Raw genomic sequence first — 24,459 nt, 5'->3', positions numbered from 1 at the left:
GGATTCTGACTTTAAAGTCGGAATTCTGAGAAAAAAGTCAGAATCCTGTCACCCCTCGTTTTTTTTTCTTCACTGGCCCTAATCCTCTTCCGTATTTATCGGATCGACAGGGCACATTGCAAGAATATTTAGGAGTGCCCTCACTCAGAGACACAAAAAAAAATGAAATAATAGTAGGGAAAACACAGTGTATTAAAATTAATATAAAATGTTTTAATCTAAAAAAATACATTTACAAGAAAAATATATACAAAACAGGGAACAGATATGTAAAAAACAACAAACACCTAACATAATTTACAGTTTTACAACACGGCCACTTTAAATGATCATATCAAAAATCTGTCATCCACTAAAGTTTTGTTGACGAGGTTCCTCCTTCCAAACGAATTGCGAATCCTTTCAAAGATCTGTTAGGAATAAACAAATATTTGATCATCATGGTGAGGCACCAATTTTAAACTGTACTTTTCTGTATACGCCCAAAATACTGACCATTTGCTGTAAGTACGTAAGGACGGCAGCAAGCACAAAGTTCTGAGAGGCGAGGTCGACGACGCAGAAGAACAGCGTGTCGAAAATCAGCAGAGTGCCCTCGTTTCCATAAAAGAGTACATCAGCAAAGGAGTGACCTTCATCTGTGGTGACAAACAGACATTATCTATGCAAGCAAGCATCAGCAACTCTATATCATGTTCAAAACACAAATCATCACCAGCTCATTAGCCTTGGGGTAGAGTGTCCGCCCTGAGAGTGGGAGGTTGTGGGTTCAAACCCCGGCCGGGTCATACCGAAGACTATAAAATTGGCACTCATTTCTTTTCCTGCTTGGCACTCAGTGTAAGGGGTTGAAATGGGGCCTCAGATCACCAAAAGGTTGTACTATGTTCATCTTGTTGTCAATTATTTTACTGGTTCTTTTATCACGAACAAATTATTTAGGTTTCATGACCTGACTTTGTGATAAAAGAACCAGTAAAATAATAGATCACCAAATGATTCCCGAGCGCGGCACCGCTGCTGCTCACTTCTCCCCTCTCCCCCAGGGGATGTATGTCTCGTCACCGTGGGATGGAGGAAACGGAATTTCGGTTTCTTTGTGTGTCTTGACATATGAAGGGATTGACAATAAAGCTGACTTTGACTTTGACTTTGAAAATCACACGGGGATGGGTTCAATGCAGAAGACAAATTTCACCACACCCAAATGTGTGTGTGATGATCATTGGGACTTTAACTTTTAATTTTTAAGTTGCTACCATTATAAAAGATGCTCTTATCATTCGGTTCAAGGAACTCCATGCCCATGACTCTCTCCAATGCCAGTTTGTCCCTCACAATGTAGTCCATGTCAGGGTGAGCCTGAAGAAAATAAAACAGCGATTTAAAAAAAGAGGAACAGTTTAGACTAGAAACTACAGTGGAATAAAATGGAAGAAACAATAACAATTTATAAGGGTGACTAACATGATCTATGACAGATCCCAAGAAGTGGTTCATGGTTTGGTAGGCCCGAATGTTTTGGTCTGACTGGTTGAATGAGGCCGGGTCCATGAGTCTCGATGGTCCGTGTCGCTGCAAATGAATGAAAAAGCAAAAAATACAAGCATTGTATTTGACTACATTCCGAGTGGAGACAGGCACAAACCCTGGTGAAGGAGTCGCGTATCCTGTCGTAATGTGAGCGCAACCGGCCGGAGAGGGCCACTTGGAAGGTCTGCATGTCCGTATTGGGAAGAAGACCTCTTTGGCCACACAGTGACTCCTTCGCGTGGGAAAGATCACACGTAAGACGGATGCAAATTGTGGAAAATATCTAAAAAAAAAAAAGTGGACATACGGCTTCTCTCCTCAGGTTGTTGTTCATTTCTTCCATGTTTGTATCAGCGTGGCCGTGCACAGATCGGCCATGGATGTAGTAGCCAAAACAGCGCTGGGGTAAAAGCAGCACGGAAATCTGCAAAGACAAAACACACAAGTGAAATCTAACAGATTCATTTTGACAAATTGCAATACAAGACAGTAGCACAATAGGTAACTCACATTACTGATGGAGCAGAGGTCCACAAACTGGCGAATTTTGTCTTCCACAAAATGCTCATAAAATACAGTGAAGAAAATCACCTGCACAGATACACGACAACATTCAGCTAAAGTTTAGCACCACATCAAACGGTCAATAAGAAGCGAGGAGGAAAACCTGAAGAAGTCCAATGCAGAGCCAGAGTGTTGCCGACAAACCATAGCGCATAATCAGGCTGTATGAAGGCGTATACACCTGTGGGGGGCGCTGTAGAGTTGACCAGGGGTCTCTCAGTGCTAAGCTGGAGAACCCTAACACCTAAACGAACCATTGCAAGTATTAGCTCAGGAATGGCAATTGAAATAATTACGCCATGTGAGACGCACTTCGAGGAAGAAGAGCACAGCCATGATCTGAAAAGTTGGGCGAATTTTACGGATGGTCTGGATCTCGTTCCACTCGTTGGCCACAAAGTAGGTCCTCCAAATGCTGACGGGAGAGGGATCACGTTTCTGCTGACCGTTGGCTGAAACAAAAGCATGTAGAATGAAGACGCAAAAAAATAGGAGACACTCTGAAAATATGATCGCGACAACAATTTTAACACCTGGCACGTTTCTGTTTGCTCTAATGCGTGGCCTTTCCCAGTCAATGAAGAAGACGTCCAAAGATAACTGCACAATCAGCTTGTGGAGGAACTGCACTGCCTGGACAGCAGAAAAATACATGTTCCGATATGAAAGACGTTTGGAGTGAATAATGCTCATGTAAACATTTGGTCTATTTGAACTGACTCACCTTGAGAGCAAAGGCGCAACAGATGTAGGTCACAAACTGCTCCTCTTGATGAGAAAGCGGCAATAAGACTGAGGCATTCTGTTGGGCCTAAAACAAAACGAATTTTTTAAATCAAGCTATAAAAGAAATTGCACTATTTAGGTGGAATGAAATGAAAGGCACCTTGTAAAGGATGAGCCAGTAAAGTCCAGTTCCCACAGTGACGGCGAGGAAAACATTGGACAGATCTCCAGCGTAAAACAAGAAAAACATCAGCATGGTCTGAAATCAAAGGGAAGAGACGGGTCAGGGTTTACACTCCCACCGGAGAGTCCGGATTTATGATGCCTTTACCCTTAAGTCGACCACGGGTGAGGCGATCCTCCTCTTCCAGCTGACTGTTTTGAGCACTGACAAGAGCACGGCCAGACCAGCCAGCACACCCAGAGCAGTCTGTGCCACACACACACACACAAATGGATAAGAGAAGAAGAAAAAAAGAGAAGAAGAAGAAAAAAAAAAACAACAACTTTGGGTTTCATACTCACATCTGTCTTCAAGCGAGCCTCATTCTGATCCATCTCATACTCCACAGAAAAGCTCATCTGCAGGAGGAGAGAGAAATTTCCTTCTTTCTTATCTATTGATTACTGCGCAGTATTTTTCTCAGAATTTCATTTTACCTAAAGAAGAAAAATTGGGCAAGAAAAGCCCACTGGAGGTGTGCACACTTGTGCAACCAAAGAATCTACAGCTGTTTCTTTTTCTAATCTCTCTTGGAAAGACTTTTTTAAAATTCAATTGAGTTCTAGATGTTATAGGTGGATTTTGAAAAGAGGTGTGTCGACTTTTTATACCATTGTACAGCTTGGCCAACATTTGCATAAAAACTAATTACGTGCGTGTGTGCGACTCACAGACACAGTTTGTGTGTTGATGTCAGCGACCAGGACATCTTTGTACTCCACCGTCATCAGCGGGGGGAACACCTGACCCTGTTGTGTGCCCGGAACCAAGTTGAACCTGTGCACATTCGCCCACGTCAACATCCACCGAGCGCTTAGAAAGCACAAATATTTATTTCCACCGTGTCTTCAGTGTGCACCTTATTTTCACAGCGTTGGCGACACGGATGACTTTAGGAAGTTCCTTTGCGCTTTTTTCTCGGCCGCTCAACGCGTCGACGAGAAAGATACGCCGCGACAGGTACCAGTTGGTCATGCTTTCTGCGCACGGTGAGCAAAAACACAAGTTTCGCAACACAAAATCACACACACGAGCTCACAACCGCAAATTTCACCTTGGTTGATGAACTTTCCATGATATTGCTGGTTCAGAACCAATGTGGGCAAAGGGAGAAGTTTTCTGCTCTCTTCTCCGCCAAGGTCCAGAAAGACATCATAAAAAAGCGGCTCGGGATGAGCACGGAGCAGGTCTGCGATTGAAAGATCACACTACACACGCCGAATCAAAGTCGGGCAATCAAAGCAGGTGGACGGCTACGTGAACTGAGGCTAACTTACGTTTTCTTGGTAAGCGGTGCCAAAACTGAAAGCTGACGTTCGTTTGATGGGTGTTTCTGGACAAATCTAAAGCAGATTTTTTTGGGGAGAATCACTGCATCTGACTCGAGAGTCTCTATTATAGCTTGAAATATGAATCACATCAAAATGTTTTATAATGTCAAGGCCAGGTCTTACCTGAAGATTGGCTCCCCCGATAGTTTCCCATCGAAGGAACTCGCCTCTGACGTTATAAACGGCAGCGAGCAGCCTAATGTCCGTGTTCTGTCAAACAAAAAAAATGAACCGAATTATTTCCCATCGCGTTGTAATTGAATTAATTTCATCATCTACCTTGTCTTTTCCTCTGAAAACGAAGCTAACCGGGACGGGATCGCTCTGAAGCACCCGACTCGCCAATCCCGGTTCATCGCCGTAGTAAAGCCATGGTAGATTATGTCTCCTGGAAAAAAACAATATTTAACGCTGCCAGGGTGGTATTTAGATGCCGCGTCCTTATAATTGATCCAATTGAGCACCAGTAGGAGATGTCTTGAGTGGAGCTAAAAGCGGCCTGTGATCTGAAGACGGTGTTAAAGATGCCGCAGGCATCAACGCTCACGCCGCTGAAGGAGTGCATGTTCATCACACACATGTTGCCCAGGGCTTGGCACGCTGTCAGGTTGGAGAAGCTCTGTTGACAAGAGCATTTGGTGACATGAAAGCTCATCCAGGGCAATTAGAGAAAGTGTCAAATTACAAGGCAGGCTGCTGCGGATGAGTAGAGATTCTTGAGGAACCAGGCAGACACGATGCTGAACTTCTGGAAGTGGGACAGAAACAAAAGCAAAAATGATTCAAATGTTTCCTTGGTGGAGGTAACAAAGAGATGTGGACTTACCAACTGAGCAAAGTTGACACTGGGATTGACATTAGTGGAAAGACTTCCTGGTGGGATACACAACCCACCTGCCTAGAAATAAGATAGAAATACACTCAAGAATACAACTATAAAATAGATGCATATTTTAAAATAAATATCTGGAATTGCATGAGCTCACCAGCAAAGAGGGAGGGTTACACACACAGGAGCTTTTGATGAAGGAAGCCTGACATCTCCCGCACCTAAATGACAACACACACAGGAAGCTCATTTAATGACAAATACTCATATTCAAATTATTATGACTTAGATGATGTACCGGTCTCCGTTGCTGTTGGGCACTGAGAAAGCGGATCCATTTCCATTACATATCTCGCATGTGGCTTCATCCAAAAGGTTTCCACTGACATCCCTCTCCACTGGAAAAAAACAAATATATGTAAGCAAGTAAAAAAAACAATGCAATACTTTTCACCTGGCCAGATATTTTACTCACCGAGGATATGTCTTGGAGGGCACTGGCACCGGCCCTCATCAGTAGTACTACCTGGGCAACGAATGCACCCAAAACCATCTTGAGTTACTGCCTGGAATCCAACCAGAAAACTATTTAGACAAACAAGTTTATGTGATCAATAGCACGAGAATATAATGAACAGTACTTACAGGCTTTTCTTCTGGACAGGCCTCACAAGCAATGGAGGTCAGCTCAGTCGTGACTGTTCGGAATCCATTTTGGCAAATGCAACTCAGCCCTGGAAAACAAATGATTATTTGAACTAATAATTCAAGCTGAATAATGTCACAAATTATTATTGTGACCATTTATTTTGACAGGTAAGCAGTTACAGGTAAGCTGGAGCCAAGTGAGGACTTCTCCTGACAGCTAACTACCCCTAAACTATGTGTAATAGTATTTGCAGTATTAGAAACAAAATTAATGAAACATTTGTGTTTAAGCGAGACTAACCTGTTGCGCTGCGTTGTTGATTTTCACCACAGCTAACACACGACAAACTGGAGATGTCGAAGTATTCTTCCACACTGCAGTCTGACGGAGATTGAAAAGGAATTATATATTGTTGGCATAAAACGGGATTTAAATGCACAAAAAACAATGTAAAAATAAATTTGTAGGTGCTAATAATAAAAAGCAGCGTCCCGGTCGCCATGGTGTGTCTTTTTCGTTTGCGGCTAGCATTGGGCTATTGGAGCACTAGCGCCACCTTGCGTCTGGAGGTAGGGCGTACCTTTGTCTGCTCTGAACAACCACAAACACAATTCTTGGTGTTCATCAGTGTTTATTTTTTAATATTGTAAGTGTTATAGTTATTGTGAATGTAGAAAATAAATAAAATGAACAACATTGACATTTTAAAGACTTTCCATGGAAATTACATCAGAAATCGCTCATCCACCTGCGTCTTGTAGGCAAGGTTCTTCTTTCCAAAATGAATGCGAATCTTTCGGAATATCTGTTTGGAAGTCATTGATTTAAACACCAGTGTTCTTCTTCACACATTGCACGCATTCAATATTCACCTTTTGCTGGATGTATGTCAGCAGTCCTGCGAGTACAAAGTTCTGACATGCAAGGTCAGCAACGCAGAAGAACAACGCATCAAAAACCAGCAATGTGCTTTCGTGTCCATGAAAAAGCATATCGCTGAAACTGTGGGCTTCATCTGCGGGGACAAAGATATACAGTCTCCTCCAAAAGTATTGGAAAAGCCAGGCCAGTTCGACCATGCACATATCGACAAACATAAATATACTTGAAGTTAAAACCACAGGTTGCTACCATTATAAAAAATGCTCTTCTCAATTGGCTCTAGGAACTCCATGCCCATGACACGCTCCAATGCCAGTTTGTCCCTCACATAATAATCCATGTCAGGGTGGGCCTGAGAGGACCAAAACATCATGAGATGAACAAATGATAATTGCACTTAACAGTAGCATTTATATTTGTGTGCCACGAACATGATCGATGATTGATCCAAGGAAGTGGTTCATGGTGTGGTAGGCCCGAATGTTTTGCTCCCACTGGTTGGCTGAGTGGGCTTCCATGAGCCGTGTTGGTCCGTATCTCTGGATGTAGAAGACGCAGTGAGGAATTGCTGTATACATTTTTTTTTTCTCGTGGGAGACGTGTACAAACCCTGGCAAAGGACTCGCGTATCTTGTCGTACTGTGAGCGCAGCCGTGTGGAAAGAGCCACCTGGAAAGTTTGCATGTCCGTGCTGGGTAGAAGACCTCTTTGGCCACACAGTGACTCCTATGGACGCAATAGGAATGTGAGTTGAGCAGTAAAGCCAGAAAAATGGTCGCTAAGCAAACATACGGCTTCTCTCCTGAGATTTTGACTCATTTCCTCCATGTTGGTGTCAGCGTGACCGTGCACGGAGCGTCCGTGGATGTAGTAGCCATAACATCGCTGCGGTAAGAGCAGCACTGAAATCTGCAAAAACAAAACACGTTTCAGGGAATCCAAGTAAACAGATACAGAGATGAATTGGAACTTACATTGCTGATTGAGCAGAGATCCGGAAACTGACGAATTTTGTCAGTTACGCAAATCTCGTAAAAGAAAGTGAATATGACCTGAGTGGAGAGAGAGAGATGAATTGATTATAATAATGAATTGATTGGATATTGTGCAAAGGTTGTTCAATTCAAAAAGTTACGAGCTAATTTTGGAATCATTCAGTTTGTTTCCCATGTCAAATATTTTTTCTGTAAATTTCTGTAAATTGAATTTATTTGAAAAAAATCGTAAAACATTTTAATTTGTTTTTTACATTTTTTTCCAGCAATATTTACTCCTATATTTTCCACTTTTTCAAATGGGAAAGTCAGTGAAAACCTGGAGAAACCCAATGCAGAGCCAGAGTGTTGATGCCAGACCATAGCGCAGAATTGTGCTGTAAGAAGGTTTGTTGTCCATCTGTGAGGAAGCCTTCAAAAGCGTCCGGGGCTCCTTGAATGTGTATTCAGAGAAACCCAACACCTAGATTGTATTAAAAAAACAATGCAAATGAGCAAAAACAGACAAAAGGTGCATGTGGCGTGTGACATACTTCAATAAAGAAAAGCACAGCCATGATTTGAAAGGTCGGCCTGGTCTTGCGGATGGTCTGGATCTTGTTCCACTCATTGGCCACAAAATAGGTCCTCCAAATGCTAACAGGTGTAAGATCCTGTTTCTGTTGACCTCTGGCTGACAAAAGCAGGGCACACAGTGAGCAGACTAAGAAAAGAAAATGCAAACAAAAAGATTTCCACCTGTGACCGTCCGGCTGGCTGTGGTTCGAGGCTTCTCCCAGTCAATGAAAAAAACATCCACAGATAACTGCATGATCAGCTTGTGGAGGAACTGCATCGCCTTTAAGGACAACGTTTTTATCATTATCAAAATGTGTATCAGAAATCTCTTAATTTTGTATTGCTGGTCGGGTCAGGAACCCCACCATGACCTTTGACCCCCAATTTGAACATCTGCACATCATCATCAATCATTAACTGACTCACCTTGAGCACAAAAGCGCAAATAATGTATGTGGCAAAATGTTTTTCCTGATGAGGAAGTGGCAGTTCGATATCCACTTGCTGTTGGGCCTAAACAAATAGAAAGAATAATTAATCTGAAATGAAAAACAATATCAAATAAACATCCATCCAACCTTGCAAAGCATAAGCCAGTAGAGTCCAGTTGCTAAGGTAACAAGAAAAAAAACATTGGCCACATCTCCAGCGTAGAAAACCACAAAAGTCAATATAATCTAAAAAAAAAGAACATTATCATCAAGTTTCACATCAACAAGTGGAAAATGATCATTTGTGATGTCACACAAGCTTTACCTTCAAGTCGATGGTCGCTGAATCGGATCTCCTCTTCCAACTGATTGTCTTCAACAGCGACAAGAATATCACCAAACCAGCCAGCACACCCAAAGCAGTCTGCGAAAAACAATTGCCGATGCTAAATCGCTAAATAGCTAAGCAGACTTTATTCCCCTCTGATACAGTTAACATTAAAATGTATAAATGATCATACTTTATATTTTGTGAATATTTTTACAACTTAATACAAAATGGTTGGGGATATTGATTTGAGTGGCATTTTTGGTGTGGGGCCTACTCACATCTATTACATGGGCTTGGTAAATCACCACATCCTTCCGTTGTGTCTGCAAGAAATAGAAAAAAAAAGGAAGTGAGAGTAACTACGCTCCTTACGAATGAAATATACAACACGGACTCACAGATTCAAATAAAATGCTGACATTTGGGTTTGAAGGCGCATCCATTTTGTAACAGACCAATGTCCACTATTTGATGCGTATCGACGGGATCACATTAAAATTATGATGGGCTTCAAAGGTACGCATATTAAAGTGACACCACATCATACAGTATCAACATGGCACTGTGATGCTGAATGAATGTTATGTTAGCGCAACCAGGATAATAGTCTTAATAAACTGACAATTTTGTATATATTTTTTGATGGTGGAAATTATGAATGTTTTGAACAAGTGAGATCACTAGACTTTATTGTTTATGACAAAATTAATAGGAACTTATATCACAAGGCTTTATTTTTATTGTGATGAGATGAGAAAAAAAATGATGCTACAAAGTTTGCTAGTGATGACATGTCAGGGTTAAAAAGTGAAAGTCAAGTCAAGTTTATTTACATAGCCCTAAATCACAAGCAGGTCATGTACAAAAATTGACAACTATTCTCAAACATCCCCTGATCTTAAACTCTCAGGAGGGCAAGGGAAAACTGAAAAAAACCCTACTGTGGGAAAAATGAGAAAACTTGAGAAGAGACCACAGATGGGAGGATCCCCCTTCCAGATGACCCAAAAAATGGAGATGTCAAAGTGTTCCGTTAGAACAACAAAGGAAGACTGCAAGATTTCCGGTATGTGATGAGCTTTTTCTGATGATCATCTGCCAAAAAACAAAAATTCTTGAAAAAGGCATGGATGAAAACAAGAGACTAACTTCTTATTAATTTTGTAGATTCCCATTTGTCCATGTCATGGCAATCGGCAAAGGTTTGAATCGAGGTATCTGGATTTTTGATGAAGACGTTTCACCTTTTATCCAAAAGGCATCTTCAATGTCCATGGCTGTGTCTAAAATAAGATGTTGTTGTTGTTGCTCAGCATGGTTGGTGATGTGTAGTCAAGACAAGTCATTTCACCACCCTCACTGGGCAACAACAACAACGACAACAACCAGGAACCACGCCCACAAACCAACATTTAATACTTCCCAATCAAATAAAGGAATTAAAAAACAGGATAAAAACCACCACAAAAATCTGAAGCTACATGGAAATTAACATTTTCAGAATTTCAGAAAAGCGATATAGAGACAAGGCAGCCATTAATGCCAAAACCAAGTGTCTTGTGAAGTCTTTGCTTTCCAGACTTGAGTCTATAATTGATAAGCAAAGGATTCAGTGTTCACCTGGTTTCAATATTAATACTCTCAAAAACCCCGCATTTGTTTCAGATGTACTGTAATTATTTTCTGTATCAAAATTAAATTTGGTGTTCAAAAAGTCTTTTGTCAAACTTGAGTCTTGAAAAAGAGGGGGTCATTTTATAATCAGGGTCGTCTTATATTCGGGCCAATACGGTAATTTCCTTCAAAGAAGCACAGCATGGTTCGACCAGGTACCTACACCGGATGAAATGGTTTATCCTCCCGCCATTGAGGATGACGTAAAACGTTGCTCGACCAATCACCGTGCATCAATGGAAAGGCGCAATCTGGGCGGGATTGAATATATGCTGGAGGCAGAGGCATGTAAAACGCAGTTTCAGTCTTTAAGAAGCTCCATGCGCGCGCACCTCAAGTAAACACGGTCAGTATTTCTCAAGTCAAAATTAATCATTATAACCTTCTTCCTCGTGTTTTTTACTCTAATATCTTGACTTTCACAGAGCGGGGGGGAAATGACCAGTATCGTGAGGCTTAAGGGGCTCGATGAAAAAGCGAACGCCGAAGACATCCGGCACTTTTTCCCTCGTTTGCACATACCCGACCGCGGAGTTTGGATCTGGATCCTGGGAGGACCACAACACGAGGCTTTCATAGCCTTCAAGTCTGAACGCGATGCACGACGCGCCGTTCGCCATAGTGGACGTTCTCTAAAAGGATCCAAGGTGAATATACGCCTGAGTAGTGTTTCAGAACTGGAACATAAATTAAAATACTATGAAAAGAAGAAGCATTGTCTACCACGTGAGGAAGGGAAGGTCCTTGCGCAAACTTCTCCACGTGATCCTAGAATTGCTTCTGCAAATTCTACCCCAATTTCACCACCACAAGAGCCAAATGGAGAGGTTTTGGACAAGCCAAGTGATCATAAAAACCACGTAGATCCAATTCCTAATGGGTGCCTAAAGACCATTGAGAAATCTTCTGATCCCAGGATACCACATATACAAGACAGGCCATGTGATCCCAGAATAATACCCAATGGATGCCCACAGATGTTAGAGGGGTCACCTGACCTATTGTCACCTATTGTTCCCAGTGATTTCCAACATCCATCTGATAAGCCACACTCCCCCCAAATAGAGAATTGTGATCAACCACAGATTTTACAAAAAGCATTTCTTCTCGGCGTCCGTACGGTGCTAGAAAATCTTCAGTCCTACCCAAGTAAGCAACGAGAGATTTTGGGGGAACAAGACAGACGAGAGGACGGAAATATAATTGTGCCAGATCCGCAAAAATCCGTGCCAGGCTACGTGAGGCTGTTTGGACTGCCGGTCTCAACGACAAAAGCGGATATTTGTTCTTTCTTCGAAGGGCTGAAGGTAGCAGAAGTCGTAGTCAATATGAAGCTGGAGCACCGTCACGTGTGCCTCGTCAAGTTTGATGATATGCGAGATGCTGTTGGTGCGTTGCATTTCAACAACCAGTATATGGGCCCAATTTGTGTGGAAGTCCGCAAAGCCACGGAGATGATATGGAACCTAGCGTTGTCAGAATGCGAAAACGCTTGCCACAAGGCCGAGAAGGACTCGGACACGGCAAAACACAAAGTCGGATTGGAGGAAGAATACAAATATCCCAAAAAGCCCAGACTGTATATTCCACGTGACAAGTACATTGTCAAAGTTTGCAATTTCCCTCTATATACAACAAAGTCTGATTTACAGCAAGTGTTTCAATGTGATGAACTCCAGAATAGATATAATATACAACATCTACTGGACAAGAATGGCCAAAGAACAGACACAGCTTTTTTATTTTTAAACCAGAAGGCCAACTATGAACATGCGATGTCTTGCAATGGCAAGCTGGTTAGCGCGGCCCCCATTAAGGTGTCAGCAATAACCAGAGGTGAGATGATGGAACTGAAAAGGAACCAAAAGGTGGCCTCACAAAAGGACATCCCACGAAAATGGAATGTTGGAAAAGAACCTGGATGCTGAAAGTGCCTGATGGTTCAAAACATGCCTGAAAATATTTGAAGGAAGGCCTGATCCTTAAGGTCTCAGACAAATGTAGCGCCACAACAGACGATATAATTTTAAGGGATCGTGGCAAAGGTTCTTGCACGGCCATGTTGCAGTTGAAATCCCCAAAACTTGTTTAAACTAAATTTTTTGTACTGAATGATTGCCAACTTTTTTTTTTTCTATTCCCTACAGCAGCTTCCATGGACACATGTATATTCTAATCTAGCAAGTAGAGAACTGGATCACCCTCATGTATTTTTTTTATTGCATTCTTAACACAAGATTAGAAAATCCTTTTAGAGTTTTTCTTAAAAGCGTTCAAAATAAAAGTCAACAAAGGGAATGTATCCACTTTGGAATAAAACAAAAATTGTTTCAAAACAATCACACCAAATGGACACAGTGAAGACCAACGTCTTGATGTTGCATCATTTCTAGAATCTGCGGGAACCCTCCGAGAACCAAGGCTGACCTGTAGAGGTTGAAATAAAACCAGACGGAAGGATAAACCATGTTAGTTGTTAACATCTGATGTTGAATACAGTTCTATTTTCTGACTTTGAATAAAGTGTGGTGAAAAGCTTCACTCCGACTGGTCGTGTACCTTTAGGTAAGGCTAGAGAGAATCTATCACTGCTTCTTGGCAGACTGGAAGACGGCGATGACGAGAAGTTTGAGCTCTTTGAAAAGCTACTCGAACCCTGTGGAGATGTGACGGGGTTTAGATTGTATTATTGTATATTGGATTTACACCAGTGTTGCTCCTTACCTCTGGCGCTACAGTCTTAAGTCTGTTGCTCCTTACCTCTGGCGCGACAGTCTTAAGTCTGTACTCCATCAGCTGCTCTGTTAGCTTCTGGGTCACCTTCAGCACCAACTGAGCATCGCTCTCATTCTCTATCTGGAAGGTCTCCTGAAAACAAAAACACCGTTATCATTTTTTGTATCCCGATTCTGAGAATTGGCATGAAGTTCCGCACCTACCAGGTAATGAAACAGTTCATTTGGATCACAGCCACCAGTTTGTGGCGATTTGGTGGGGCTTGGTCTGTCAAATGGTTTCTTTACAGGCCTGTCCAATAAGCTTGGAGGCATTTTGACCTGGGGTCCTGGGTACTCGTTGCGAACCATTGGGCCGGCGTTAAAACGATCACGTCCATCTTTTGGGCCAAAATCGTCGCTGGGCCTACGCGGATATGGTCTTGAACCCCTGTCGGTGTTTGGGAAACGTTCCTTGCGTGAAACGGGTCCAAAGTTGGAAGGCTCGAATTCCTCCGAATTAGAGTCTCGGAAACGTGGCTCAGGCGAAAAGCAGTTGAAATCAGTCGGCTCGTAGTCATCGCGACAGTCATTGTAAGGACCTTCGTCGGGGGGGAACTCGTCATCAAACGACTGGTCATTGAACATTAGACCTGGAAAAGCAGAATCGTGTTTACTGGGATGACACGACAAGACGTACTAAAGGGCTCAATAATAAACGGAACCCACCAAATTGTCGTCCATTTGGCCCCATGTCGTTTTCTGGTTCGGGCAATGGCTTTGGTTCAGTGGTTGCTGAGAACAGACAAAATGTAGACTCAACTATTTATAACTCGAAAAATATTTGACACAGAGGGTCATCGTAAAAAAAAAGAAGAAGAAATAAATAACCCCTTACCGAGTCCTTGGCACGCCGGCACGTTATAGGGCTCCTTTATGACCACCTAAAGCATCACCAAAACAAATTAAGATGAAGTTGAGATTCTTTCAATAGTGACATAAATCACAACCGACCTTGATTCGACCCCTCGGCCTCCTTTGGCCGATTTCAGCCGCAGCTTCCCTAATCATTTTTCTCACAGCGGGGTCTTTGCCGAGTTCTTCCAGTTCCCAAGGGGCTTTGTCAGGATGAAACTTTTTCTGTATACAAGACAAAATGTTAGACAGGTAACACTCATGGAGCTAATAGCAGCCATGGAATTGCGCCCAACGACTCACCATGTATGTGAAGTTGTGTTGCGCGCTTTTTACATGAGCGATCATGTCGTGCTGCACGCGGGCCACCCTGCAAAGCTTGCACTCGTAGTGCGGCTGGACAGTTTTACTGGGGCTGCGGTACTCCCACACATATTCAAGACCTAAAAACATTTCGTTTGTTGACAACCAAGAATATTTTGCCCCAACGGTCACAGTAGATGGATAGAAATCTTACCGAGCAAGATGATTGGAAGAGTTTCTAATTGTTTTTCTAACGATGGCACAGTCTGGAACGATGTTCCTCTGACATATACTGACGAAATACAGGAGCAAAATTAAAAGGAGCGGAACTCCAAAGGCATCACACAGGCTTGATGGTGGTTGCAATAATAGAGAGAATGGACACAAACATTTGTTGACAAATTTGTATCATGGAACAACTGCTTTAAGGCAGTAATGTCCAAAACTGGGAGAAAAAATATATATACAAGATGGCGGGGGAAACAGGATTGTAGTTCGGGGGCCGTGTGGGGCCGTGTTAGTGGTCAGAGCCGTGTCACTGTGCAAAAACCTGCCGCACAGTTGCAGAGCCAGTTTGGATATGACTTTCGAAGGTGGAAAAATTCACGGGTCGACTTTGGTCGCGCCGTTCCGCGATGATGTCATTAACAGAGAACAGACACACAGGAAGAAGCTGGAAAAATACTGGTTTGTCAGGTTGCCATTGACCCACATCAAGACACAATTGGCGGCCTTGTGATTGCTCAGCTCAAGCGCTGTCCTGATTGAGGCTTATACCCACACGACGCTCTGGTTGAGAGGTCAAGGGCGCCAACCAGTCGCTACTCTTAGGGCTCTCCAAGAGTGAGGTTTGGCTCGTATATTTCCACACAGGACGAGCTAGCATCCATTAAGCCGCTTAGGCAATTAGCTTTGAGTGAAGCAAAAATATTAAAAAAATAATAATAATTGCAAATTTACAGGAGAGCAGTCTACCATAAAAATGTAAATTTGTGACACTTTGCATTCCTGCTACAGATTATTGCTCTCCCTTGAACAATAGCATTAGATGGCACACGACAGGTCCTATAGCTGAGAGTTTTAGAGAGGGGTGGACAGGCCACCGACCATGATATGAAGACGAGACAACAAGGTCTCAAGCTTCAATTCTCTCAGCCCAGGCATATGGAAGACTTACCTATTGTGTTAGAGTGCTGTGGGCGGTACATGCCCTGGCAAGAGGGGGGGAATAAGTCCACATGAAGGAGAGAGACACAGAGGAATTAGTGACATGGCGACACGTCGCTCCGGATGGAACGTCTCGCGATGCGATGACACCCCAACATCAGCGGTGTGCAAGTAGCCACAAGTCAGTGTGAATTCTCATCAAGTGAGAACCTGCATTGGGTGTCAGGTAAACCAAAAGATTAACTGAATGGGTATTAACGCTAATGGCCACTGTAAAGACAGGCCAAGACCTCAAACCCATTCCCAAAAGTTGAGGGATTTTTTTTAGGAGGGGACAAAATCTCCCCCATTTCAGCTTGTTTGAATGCATTCATCCATTTTTTTTTATAGTGCTTGTCCTATCCCAGCTGAGTTTAGGGGGAGAGGGTGGGTCCACCCAGGACTGGTCGGCAGTCAATTTACAGGGTACAAAAAAAAACATGCTAGCGGAAAAACATCAGGGTCTGAATCAAGATTCAAACCCCCAGGGAGACACCTCAACCACCAGGCCAAGTGCCTTCTTCTTGTTCCTTTCATCTGTGGGAATTGCAAACAAGCTGATGATTAAATAGGACATAATAATGAAATAAGATGTGCTCCAGTATAATACTGGGATTCCATATTTGGAACCATATCCGATAACAGTAAGTACTCCTACACTGACTTTATTTGACCATTAAAGTCTTTGTATCAAATGAGCGCAATTCTTTAATTGACTGCATACATTTCTTTTTTTAAAAGGACACTTGTGATGTTCCAAGTATATGGAAAAAAGTGCCTGCTCTTCATAAGGTCAACGTGCGGCCTCAGTTTCTTCGAACAGCACGGATAGAGCAGACCTATATACGTATTAAGATAAAAGGTTGTGCATGTTATTTCTTCTCCTTTCTCACAACAGTGACTTGAGTTCACGGAGTGAGGGGGCAGTGGACAATGTCACGACAGGTAAAATGTAAAATACATACGAGGGGATGATACATAAAAATGCCGGATAAGAAACATCGACTTGAGTTGAGAGACCCGACGAAATACTTACCATGCCGTGTTTGTTAGCGTTCCAGAGCGGCGGGATGTTTTTATTGCCGAAAGCGTTGAAAGTCATTTCCTCGTTTTCTTCACTGACGTTGACATTAAAACATAGAAGAATAAAGTAAGAACATGACAGCTATTTTAGGATTAAACAGATAAGCAGTATCGTATTATAATTGTTGTCCTTATCTTCTACGTAGCTTCGTTTCGGCCCTCGAGTTAGGGAGATTACTTACGCATTTTGATAAATCAACACGAAACGGCTCTTAATCACAACATATCGGCAAAAAAACATCACAATATCAAAACATTTACCTGATATTTCAATGAAATGTTTTGCAACCGTGCGTGACTAATCCGAGTTAGCTAACAGGCACAATGGCAATGGGACGGGCAGCTTTAAGAGACGACTTTGATGTGCCTGCTTAAAAACAAACCATACATACCGTGTTGACCAAATCGACATAAATGCGAATCCTAAAATGAAACAATATTGATATACAAATGAAAATGAATATATATTTTCCTCCCGTTTTAAACATAAAAATCTGTAAAGAAATTTAATTATTTTATCATTTACGGCATTTACGAGGACGACTATGTAGTGTTAGTATTATTCACCAAGACACACCGATTTTCTTAACCGAATCAGAACTGTGACTGATATTGGAAACGTTCATATTTTTGGTGAAATAATCACATAATAAAATCACTTTTTATGTACTTCAAAACATTTAAAGGCAGTGAAAACGAGAGATATCAGTTACTAACCTTTTATTCGGTATGCCCCGCCGTGGTTGTGCTTTCGAATAGAGGCGGTGGTGACATTTAAAACAAGCGTACATTTTGCTCATCTGAAAGACCGGAACGTGATAGAAGCCAAAAACATTATTAACTTACACAGACATCGTTGCATTTTCCTCATCTTCAGATATCGATGAGCTTGTATTCCAGTGAAAATTGTAGCAGGCACAGGCAGGACCCTTAGCGGAGGTAGGTTACTAAATAAACACCGGCAATGATGCTCGTGCAGTTAGCTTCCTAATGCTAATGCTACTGCTACTGCATAGAAGAGACAGGCTGCATGTCTTGAGTAAATGTAATCAATTAACCAAAGTTTCATATTCTGCAGTGTATTGTTGCATTGATTCATCCACGTCATCAGCATTTAGCTTTAGATCCATCCAAACTTTTGTTTCCAGATGGCTAAAATAAAATCCAAGACGAAGAAGCGACAAGATGACTTTCACAAAGTGAAATTAAAAGTGGGAAAGAAGAAGCCGAAAGCAGACAATGCCACCAACACAAACTTTCGCACAAAGGGAATATATCTGCCTGAACAGCTGAAGACAGACACAAGTGGTCCTACCACAAACAGGCAGCTCGGCATCAATGTAAGTGTTTCGAATCAATCACCAAGTCACCACTCTCAATCAATGTCCAATCCCTTTTTCCAGATGTAAACAAACAGCAATGAATCTTTGTTTTGTGTGCATTTATCTCTCCTTTACCAGGACCTGTTGTCTCAGCTCCACCATTACAATGCCAACGTGAAACACAGTGCCTTGCTAGGCTTGAGGGAGCTTCTGTCAACGAATCCTTCTCTGTTAGAGCAGCATATGTCCCGTTTGCTATCTGAGGTGGCTGCTGTGTTCACAGACAAAGATGCCAATGTTCGAATGGCAGCCACACGTGTGCTCAGGTTGGAGGAAACTCAAATGTCCCAACACCACTCATCCCTGTCATAACTAACGACTTGAACCGATTCCAGGTATATTGCCCAATCTGTACCGGCGGAACGAGTGGCTCCATTTTTCCCCCTCCTCAGTGCCCACCTGTGTTGCGCCATGACTCACATTGAGTTGAGCATCCAAGAAGACGCTATGAAGGTCCTGGATGTGCTGTTGGAGCACTACCCGGCCCTGCTCGCCGAACGGCCCGCAGTGCTCATCACCAACTTCTTGGAGTTGATATCTCACAGACAGAGTCATGGAGGAGCTAAAAAGGAAAAGGAGGCCAAGGGATGCACTTGGGCGCTTTCCGTCAACCCCAACAGGACCGTTACCAGCCAGCAGTGGCGTCTCTCTGTGCTTCTCAGGTACTCTGCTCATCAAGAGTTATGGATGCAACCATTTTTTTTCCCAATCCTTTTCTCCCTGTGAGAAGAACAAAGTTCCACCGCTAACCTTGTTGTGTTTCAGACTCGGGCGCTTCCTTCAAGCAGTAGTTGAGGAAAGACCAGTGGAGGAAGGTGACATGTCGGCTCCATCTGAGGGAGCGTTTAGTTCTTGCAGCGGGAGCAGGATCACGCCCCTGAATGTCACCTGGGAAGAGCTCATCAACAGCAAAATCGGTGTCAAGGTGTATGAACACTCTGGGAGCCAACCGAGTCCGCACTCAAGATTTAAACTCGGGTAGGATAGTGGTTACTTTCTCACTGACATGATGTCTCAGTAATTTTTTAGTTAACATTGTTGTTTTTACAGACCAGATACAGCTCATCCAGGCGAAGCACGTAAAGGTTTGGACTCGGTGGACGCCGTGCAGGTCTTTGCAGCGACTCTGGTCCCACTTTTGCTGGAAGTGTGGGTGGAAGCCAACACCGGGGATTCTCCCTGGAATCACTCAGACAGCAGTCACCTGTTGAGCCCGGACGCCATGTCCACAATGTTCCAGGTTTTGTTTATTCTGCAACTGCTCCGAAAATTGGCGCCACGGCAAGAGCATCAAGATACGCTGGTGAGATGAGAAAGCGCAAATACCACGGAATGATGGAAAGCATTTTTTGAGATGTTTGCTTTTTTTCTTTAGGATTCATGGTTCCGCAAAGAATACTTAGGAGAGTTTAAGCAGCACTTTTTGAAAAACTTTCCATACGGCCTTCATGACACACCCAAACAAAGAAAGAAAGTTAATAATAAGAGGTAAGTGTTTGTTTGTTTTCTTCTCGCAATCATTTTAAGCGACTTTTGTATTCGCTTCACTCTTTCCCACAGGGTGAAGCAGACTCCATCTACCCCCGACGTGAGCGTGGATCCTCTGGCGCTTAACATCACACTTTGCCAGGTGATGGTGTCACTGAGTCAAAGGCAAGAAGTCGGCCGAGAGGCGGACGGAGACTGGCTGACCCCCTTGAGGACTTTTGTGCGAGACACGCTCGGCGGCGAAGTGAAGCTAAGCTATCGGCAACTGCACATGCTGCTCGGGACTGTCTGGAAGATGGTGCTCACCCAAAAAAGCAAAAGTGAGCCTTTAGGAAACGCTCGCATGCAACTTACCAATGGGATCTTTTTCCCAAATGATGATCCAATTTTGCTTCTATGTTGCAGCAGTGACAGAAGACCTGTTGGCCGCAGTGTACTCGTACTACCAGCAGAGGCACCTGACGCTACAGACCAGATCTCTTCTGCTGTCTTTCTACAGCAAGATCTACCTGCAGGAACAGGAACAGTCACATTTAACAAGGTTGAGACACCCAAATGTCTCTATTATTGCAGTTAATGATGAGAAGTGCTGATATTTTTCTTGTCTCTCTTGTGAAGGAGTAAAGTGCTCAGTCGGTGGCTGGCGTACCTTCCTGTGCAGTTGTCCCAGCTGGGCTACCGTAACCCCGCTCTGTCGGCGTTGCTCATCCAGTCCATCCAGGCTGCTGCTTCCCGAGGCAACAAAGACCTGCTCAGCAGTCTACAGACGCACGCCTGCAAGCTTTACGGTACTCGGAAAAAGTTGTGAAATGAGGAGCTTCGTTTAGACAAAAGTAGCCCTTTGCTGCCCTCTGGTGGAATCTATAAGCCCAAGATTTAAGAAGTATTGTCGGGCTTAAAAGGCCTTTCCCCAAATTGTTTTCACACCAACTATTTCCTCTTGCATTTGCTGCATGATTAATTGATCACTCAAGAGCAACTAAGGACGGAGCCAAACTCCTGACCGATTACGCACGAATCTTGACAAAACCCCTTCGGAACCAAGATTAATGACTCTCCAGTTGCTCTTGGAGACACCGTGACACTGCGTCACTTGCAGGCAGAATTAAGCCAGGCCACAAGCTGCAAAGATCAGGATGGTCAGATAGTGTGATTGTTGTGTGACAAGGAAGCGGCAGCAGGAGGAGGAAGAGGAGTCGAAGGGGGAGGGGGGGGGGGGGAGTCAAGAGTTGTGATAGGAACATCACAACGGCGCTTTTGTCTGTGGGCTTCTGACATCACCATGTGCGTCAGCCGTAGACAGACCCCACATCACACGCACGTTATCTGAGTGTCTAAGGCTTTCACCATCATAAACTAGTTTTCCCGGTATCGTAAGAATTTTCCTCACAGTGATGATGTAAGTATGACGTCTGACTTTGCGTGTTTTGGTGTTCTCAAAAGATCCGCAGGAAGGTGCTGTGGTTCTTCTACCGTCAGAGTGCCAGCAACAAATGGTGCAGCTGCTCTACTTCCTTCCCAACATGTCCCGAGCTCTCCTGGCCAATCTAAGCTTCTGCTGTAGCACCGGACGAATCTCTGCTAGCCTCGCCGCTTCTCTCATTCGTATCATACACATGAGGTGAGCTCCAAATCAGCACGGAAGAAAGACACGTTCTAATGATGGCACTGAATTGGAGCATTTTAGCCACCCTTCCGATCAAAACAAAACACATTTTTAGATAGACTGCAAAAAAAATTATTTGCATACGGCCTGGAATTTAGATATGCCCTGATTGGGACCCGAAGATGCACATGGCTGCCTTTAGATGGCAGTAGCGCTCTATCCTGCTCTGGCCTTGGTGCAGCTGACTCATTTCATGTGTCAGTGGGTCAGCGTTAATATGTTCCAGGGAAGAGGTAGCCGCGGTCCAGACAAGATGCCCTAGTAGAGACACAAAGAACCTTTTTTTTTTTTTTTTTTGCGGTGACCAGTGCTTTCTGCATGTGCCTCTCAGTCTTTACAACAAAATATTATGCTCCCTGGTTTGCCTCTGATATCGCTTCATCTTCCCCCGGGGGCACGGCATGATCTCGTAAGATGTCTGTCTGAACACTTTGTTCCCTAAGCCTCCAAATTGGGTAGAATGGGAGAAAGTGATAAAGTTAGGATGTGAAGTTTTCTCCAGCTGTCTTCATTCGCTCGTACGTCAAGGTACTTTTGGTTTCCAGGTCATCTCTGAGTGGATGGTCAGTCGGGAGCCAGGATGCCGCCGTACAGGACGTGGACTACATCAGCTTCCTGTTCTCCACCCTGACCGGCTTCTCATGCGAGCAGCTCGCCTCCCTGCAGGAGGCCGGCGACACCAGAGCACCGCCCCCCTCGCCTCTGTCGCCCCTAAAGCTTCACCGCACCCCGCTGGACCACTTCACACACCACTGGGATGTCGCGGAGGTACATACGTTTTCCCCTCTTATCGGGAATATTACATTGTTTGGTCAAATTGGAAAAAAAAAAAGAATTCTGGACAGACACAGTCCGACCCTCAAGACTTGTCTCGCGCATGGAGGCTCAGAGCGAGAAGTTTTATCGCGGCGCGCAGGTTGGAGATGCGTGGTTATCGGCCACTATAGATATGCGCAAGCACTAATGAGAGCCGGTGGTGTGATGGGAATGTGACATTTCCGTACTGAAATTACAGTTAGCGTAGCCATGCCTTGGGGCAGGTGTGTGTGTGTGTGTGTGTGGGTAGGGTTGGAACACCTTCTAATCACTAATTCAGCGCCTCAATTAAGGCCTCAGATCCTGCCGCTCTCATTTGCCTGTCTGAGTCAATCACAGCCAAGTGGAGGTAAAGAGGAGGGACGGAGGGGGGGGCAAAGGGATGGGCACTGTCAGCATTGCGGCGACTAATGAGTTGTTGGCGGAGCTGCTCGTGCACGTGGTAATATGAGAATTTGGATTATTAGATTGGAAGAAAATGAGAAAAAAGTTGGAGAGTCTGGGACATGTCTGGTTCTGTTTTAAGCACAAATTAGACTGGAAAAAAAGTTTTACTTGAAATATCACAGTGGATTGATGCATCCAATTAGAATTTGGAAGGAATAATTTATAAACAGAATTATTCTATTATAGTGTTAATATTATTGTTCTTTCTTTATCTTTCAGGAAGTGTGCCAACGTCTGGAAACTCTGGGTTCAAACGCTCAGTGCTTTGAGATCTTACAAAATGGAATTTTCGAATACATGGTGAGGAACAAGTCTTTGTTTTTTTTACGCAGGCAGTGTGCGGGCTTCCACGAATAGTTTTTAAGTTACTGACCAGCTGTAATTATATGTGACTTAGTCTGTTAAATTGTATGGCATTTGTTTCAGACCAAGCTGAGAGTCGTGCCTGACAGCATGGCGGCAGGCCTTCTCCAAGCAGTTTCCAGGCTAATGGACCTGTCCCTCCTGCCCATCGAACCCGTGCTCCGCTTGTTGTCCCGCTGCTGCCTCAGCCTTCTGACCCTGCTCGTCACTCAGCCGCAGCAGGAGGCGGAACGCGACCAGCATAAAAGGTTCCCCGTACCTCGCCAGCGGATCATCAGGCGATGGAAACCAACCTTAACACGTTTGCGTCCGAATCGCAGGGAGGCCATTTGGGGCGTGTGCGCGGTGTCGCTGAGCACCGTGCCCCGCTTGCTGAGGATGGTTTTGCAGCTGCGTGTGGCGGATCTGAGCCAGGAGGAGTTGCCCCAGCTGGGACAGATTTTGTCCATGCTGATGCAGCACACTCCGCTGCAAAACCAGCTCATGGCCAATACCAGTCTGCTGCAAGAGATCATCCAACAACTCACTGTAAGACATTTGTGGCCATGGTATATATTTTTTTTACTGTCTTTGTAAAAATGTAAACTCTCTTTTACACACGTCCGTGTGTGTGTTGCAGAGGTACTCCCGCGGTGCCACAAGGGAACAGTGGCTGAGCGACCTGCTCTACTGTTACAGCGTCACCGTGGCCCACGGCTCGTCTGCTCAACGTGGAAACCTTCGAAACGTCTACTGATGGACTCTCATACAAACGGATGTTCACAATCACAAATAATTAAAAAACGGTCATGCGGAAGCACAAAAACACCAGCAGACCGCAACTCTTAACAAGAACACAGTTTGGTCTGTTTGCTTGTGTTTTTTAACTTCTCAGCAATGAACCCCCACCCCCCCCCCCCCCCTTTTTTTTTTAAGAGATTCGCCGTGCTTTGACCTGCATCCGGTCTCGGTGGAAATACTGTTTGTTGCGAACTGTGACGTGTTCTTTTTAAAATAAATAAATAAAACATTTACATGCATTTAAATTCGAGTCCACTTTTACTTGCATTTATTATACAAAAAGAAAATCAAGAGTTACAATAAGGTGTAACTGGGAATGTTACACAAGGATTTTGTGAGCAAATTAAAATTTTATATAAAACAAAAAACAATGTCCGGTTGTGTGTTCATGTGAGAGAATTCTTGTCAGAGGACTTATTGTAGTTATACTTCCCCTCAGAAGGCCAATTTGATTAGTCCCTCATTATATTGCATAAACATAACAAATTCATGTATGAATAGCTAGTTTATAAATGAAGTTAGGAAAATAGTTAATCTATTTCCTTTTAAAAAAAAAAAAGAAAAAAAGGG

The 24,459-nt window shown here is 43.6% G+C and overlaps 5 protein-coding genes across 7 annotated transcripts; 2 read left to right on the top strand and 3 right to left on the bottom strand.

Annotated features, from left to right (window-relative positions):
- Positions 1-198: 198 nt before the first annotated feature.
- Positions 199-6,634, bottom strand: LOC119136074 (meckelin-like). Its single transcript, XM_037274228.1, has 29 exons — positions 6,584-6,634; positions 6,156-6,446; positions 5,852-5,940; positions 5,682-5,772; positions 5,505-5,604; positions 5,364-5,427; positions 5,204-5,275; positions 5,063-5,125; positions 4,842-4,996; positions 4,657-4,765; positions 4,501-4,587; positions 4,324-4,389; positions 4,101-4,254; positions 3,906-4,026; positions 3,718-3,823; positions 3,349-3,405; positions 3,155-3,253; positions 2,984-3,082; positions 2,822-2,908; positions 2,631-2,730; positions 2,410-2,549; positions 2,201-2,341; positions 2,044-2,124; positions 1,841-1,957; positions 1,649-1,765; positions 1,468-1,575; positions 1,260-1,362; positions 496-638; positions 199-410 (listed from the first exon to the last, which is right to left on the bottom strand). The coding sequence occupies exons 2-29, from the start codon at positions 6,355-6,357 to the stop codon at positions 330-332; spliced, it is 2,952 nt and encodes a 983-aa protein (XP_037130123.1). The 5' UTR covers positions 6,358-6,446; positions 6,584-6,634; the 3' UTR covers positions 199-329.
- On the bottom strand, positions 6,470-9,145 carry LOC119136188 (meckelin-like). Its single transcript, XM_037274500.1, has 13 exons — positions 9,038-9,145; positions 8,869-8,967; positions 8,717-8,803; positions 8,471-8,570; positions 8,266-8,405; positions 8,052-8,195; positions 7,712-7,789; positions 7,530-7,646; positions 7,347-7,463; positions 7,169-7,276; positions 6,987-7,089; positions 6,728-6,870; positions 6,470-6,660 (listed from the first exon to the last, which is right to left on the bottom strand). The coding sequence occupies exons 2-13, from the start codon at positions 8,878-8,880 to the stop codon at positions 6,580-6,582; spliced, it is 1,230 nt and encodes a 409-aa protein (XP_037130395.1). The 5' UTR covers positions 8,881-8,967; positions 9,038-9,145; the 3' UTR covers positions 6,470-6,579.
- Positions 9,146-10,972: 1,827 nt separating this feature from the next.
- Positions 10,973-13,267, top strand: rbm12ba (RNA binding motif protein 12Ba). 2 transcript variants are annotated; one of them, XM_037274433.1, is made up of 2 exons: positions 10,973-11,072; positions 11,152-13,267. In XM_037274433.1, exon 2 carries the CDS (start codon positions 11,164-11,166, stop codon positions 12,652-12,654), a length of 1,491 nt encoding a protein of 496 aa, XP_037130328.1. In that variant the 5' UTR covers positions 10,973-11,072; positions 11,152-11,163; the 3' UTR covers positions 12,655-13,267. The 2 variants fall into 2 exon arrangements, with proteins under 2 accessions (XP_037130328.1, XP_037130329.1); XM_037274434.1 differs by having other exon boundaries at positions 11,024-11,076; positions 11,154-13,267.
- si:ch211-197h24.6 lies at positions 12,924-17,872 on the bottom strand. Of its 2 annotated transcripts, XM_037274484.1 has the most exons (13): positions 17,794-17,872; positions 17,665-17,695; positions 16,901-16,982; positions 15,836-15,869; positions 14,873-14,950; positions 14,659-14,798; positions 14,455-14,580; positions 14,339-14,384; positions 14,170-14,235; positions 13,666-14,093; positions 13,487-13,594; positions 13,286-13,382; positions 12,924-13,153 (listed from the first exon to the last, which is right to left on the bottom strand). In XM_037274484.1, exons 1-13 carry the CDS (start codon positions 17,816-17,818, stop codon positions 13,116-13,118), a joined length of 1,299 nt encoding a protein of 432 aa, XP_037130379.1. In that variant the 5' UTR covers positions 17,819-17,872; the 3' UTR covers positions 12,924-13,115. The 2 variants fall into 2 exon arrangements, with proteins under 2 accessions (XP_037130379.1, XP_037130380.1); XM_037274485.1 differs by lacking the exons at positions 17,665-17,695; positions 17,794-17,872 and adding an exon at positions 17,211-17,330 and having other exon boundaries at positions 16,901-16,986.
- On the top strand, positions 17,746-24,134 carry tex10 (testis expressed 10). The gene is made up of 16 exons (XM_037274229.1): positions 17,746-17,886; positions 18,096-18,287; positions 18,408-18,595; positions 18,665-18,991; positions 19,095-19,307; positions 19,380-19,632; positions 19,705-19,817; positions 19,890-20,137; positions 20,223-20,358; positions 20,436-20,605; positions 21,261-21,438; positions 22,029-22,251; positions 22,966-23,046; positions 23,173-23,357; positions 23,430-23,637; positions 23,729-24,134. Exons 2-16 carry the CDS (start codon positions 18,096-18,098, stop codon positions 23,843-23,845), a joined length of 2,832 nt encoding a protein of 943 aa, XP_037130124.1. The 5' UTR covers positions 17,746-17,886; the 3' UTR covers positions 23,846-24,134.
- Positions 24,135-24,459: the final 325 nt, after the last annotated feature.

Source organism: Syngnathus acus, chromosome 16 (assembly GCF_901709675.1).
Source record: "Syngnathus acus chromosome 16, fSynAcu1.2, whole genome shotgun sequence".
Lineage (NCBI taxonomy): Eukaryota > Metazoa > Chordata > Actinopteri > Syngnathiformes > Syngnathidae > Syngnathus > Syngnathus acus.
The sequence above is the reverse complement of the archived record's forward strand: the minus strand, read 5'-3'. Positions and strand labels throughout refer to the sequence as shown.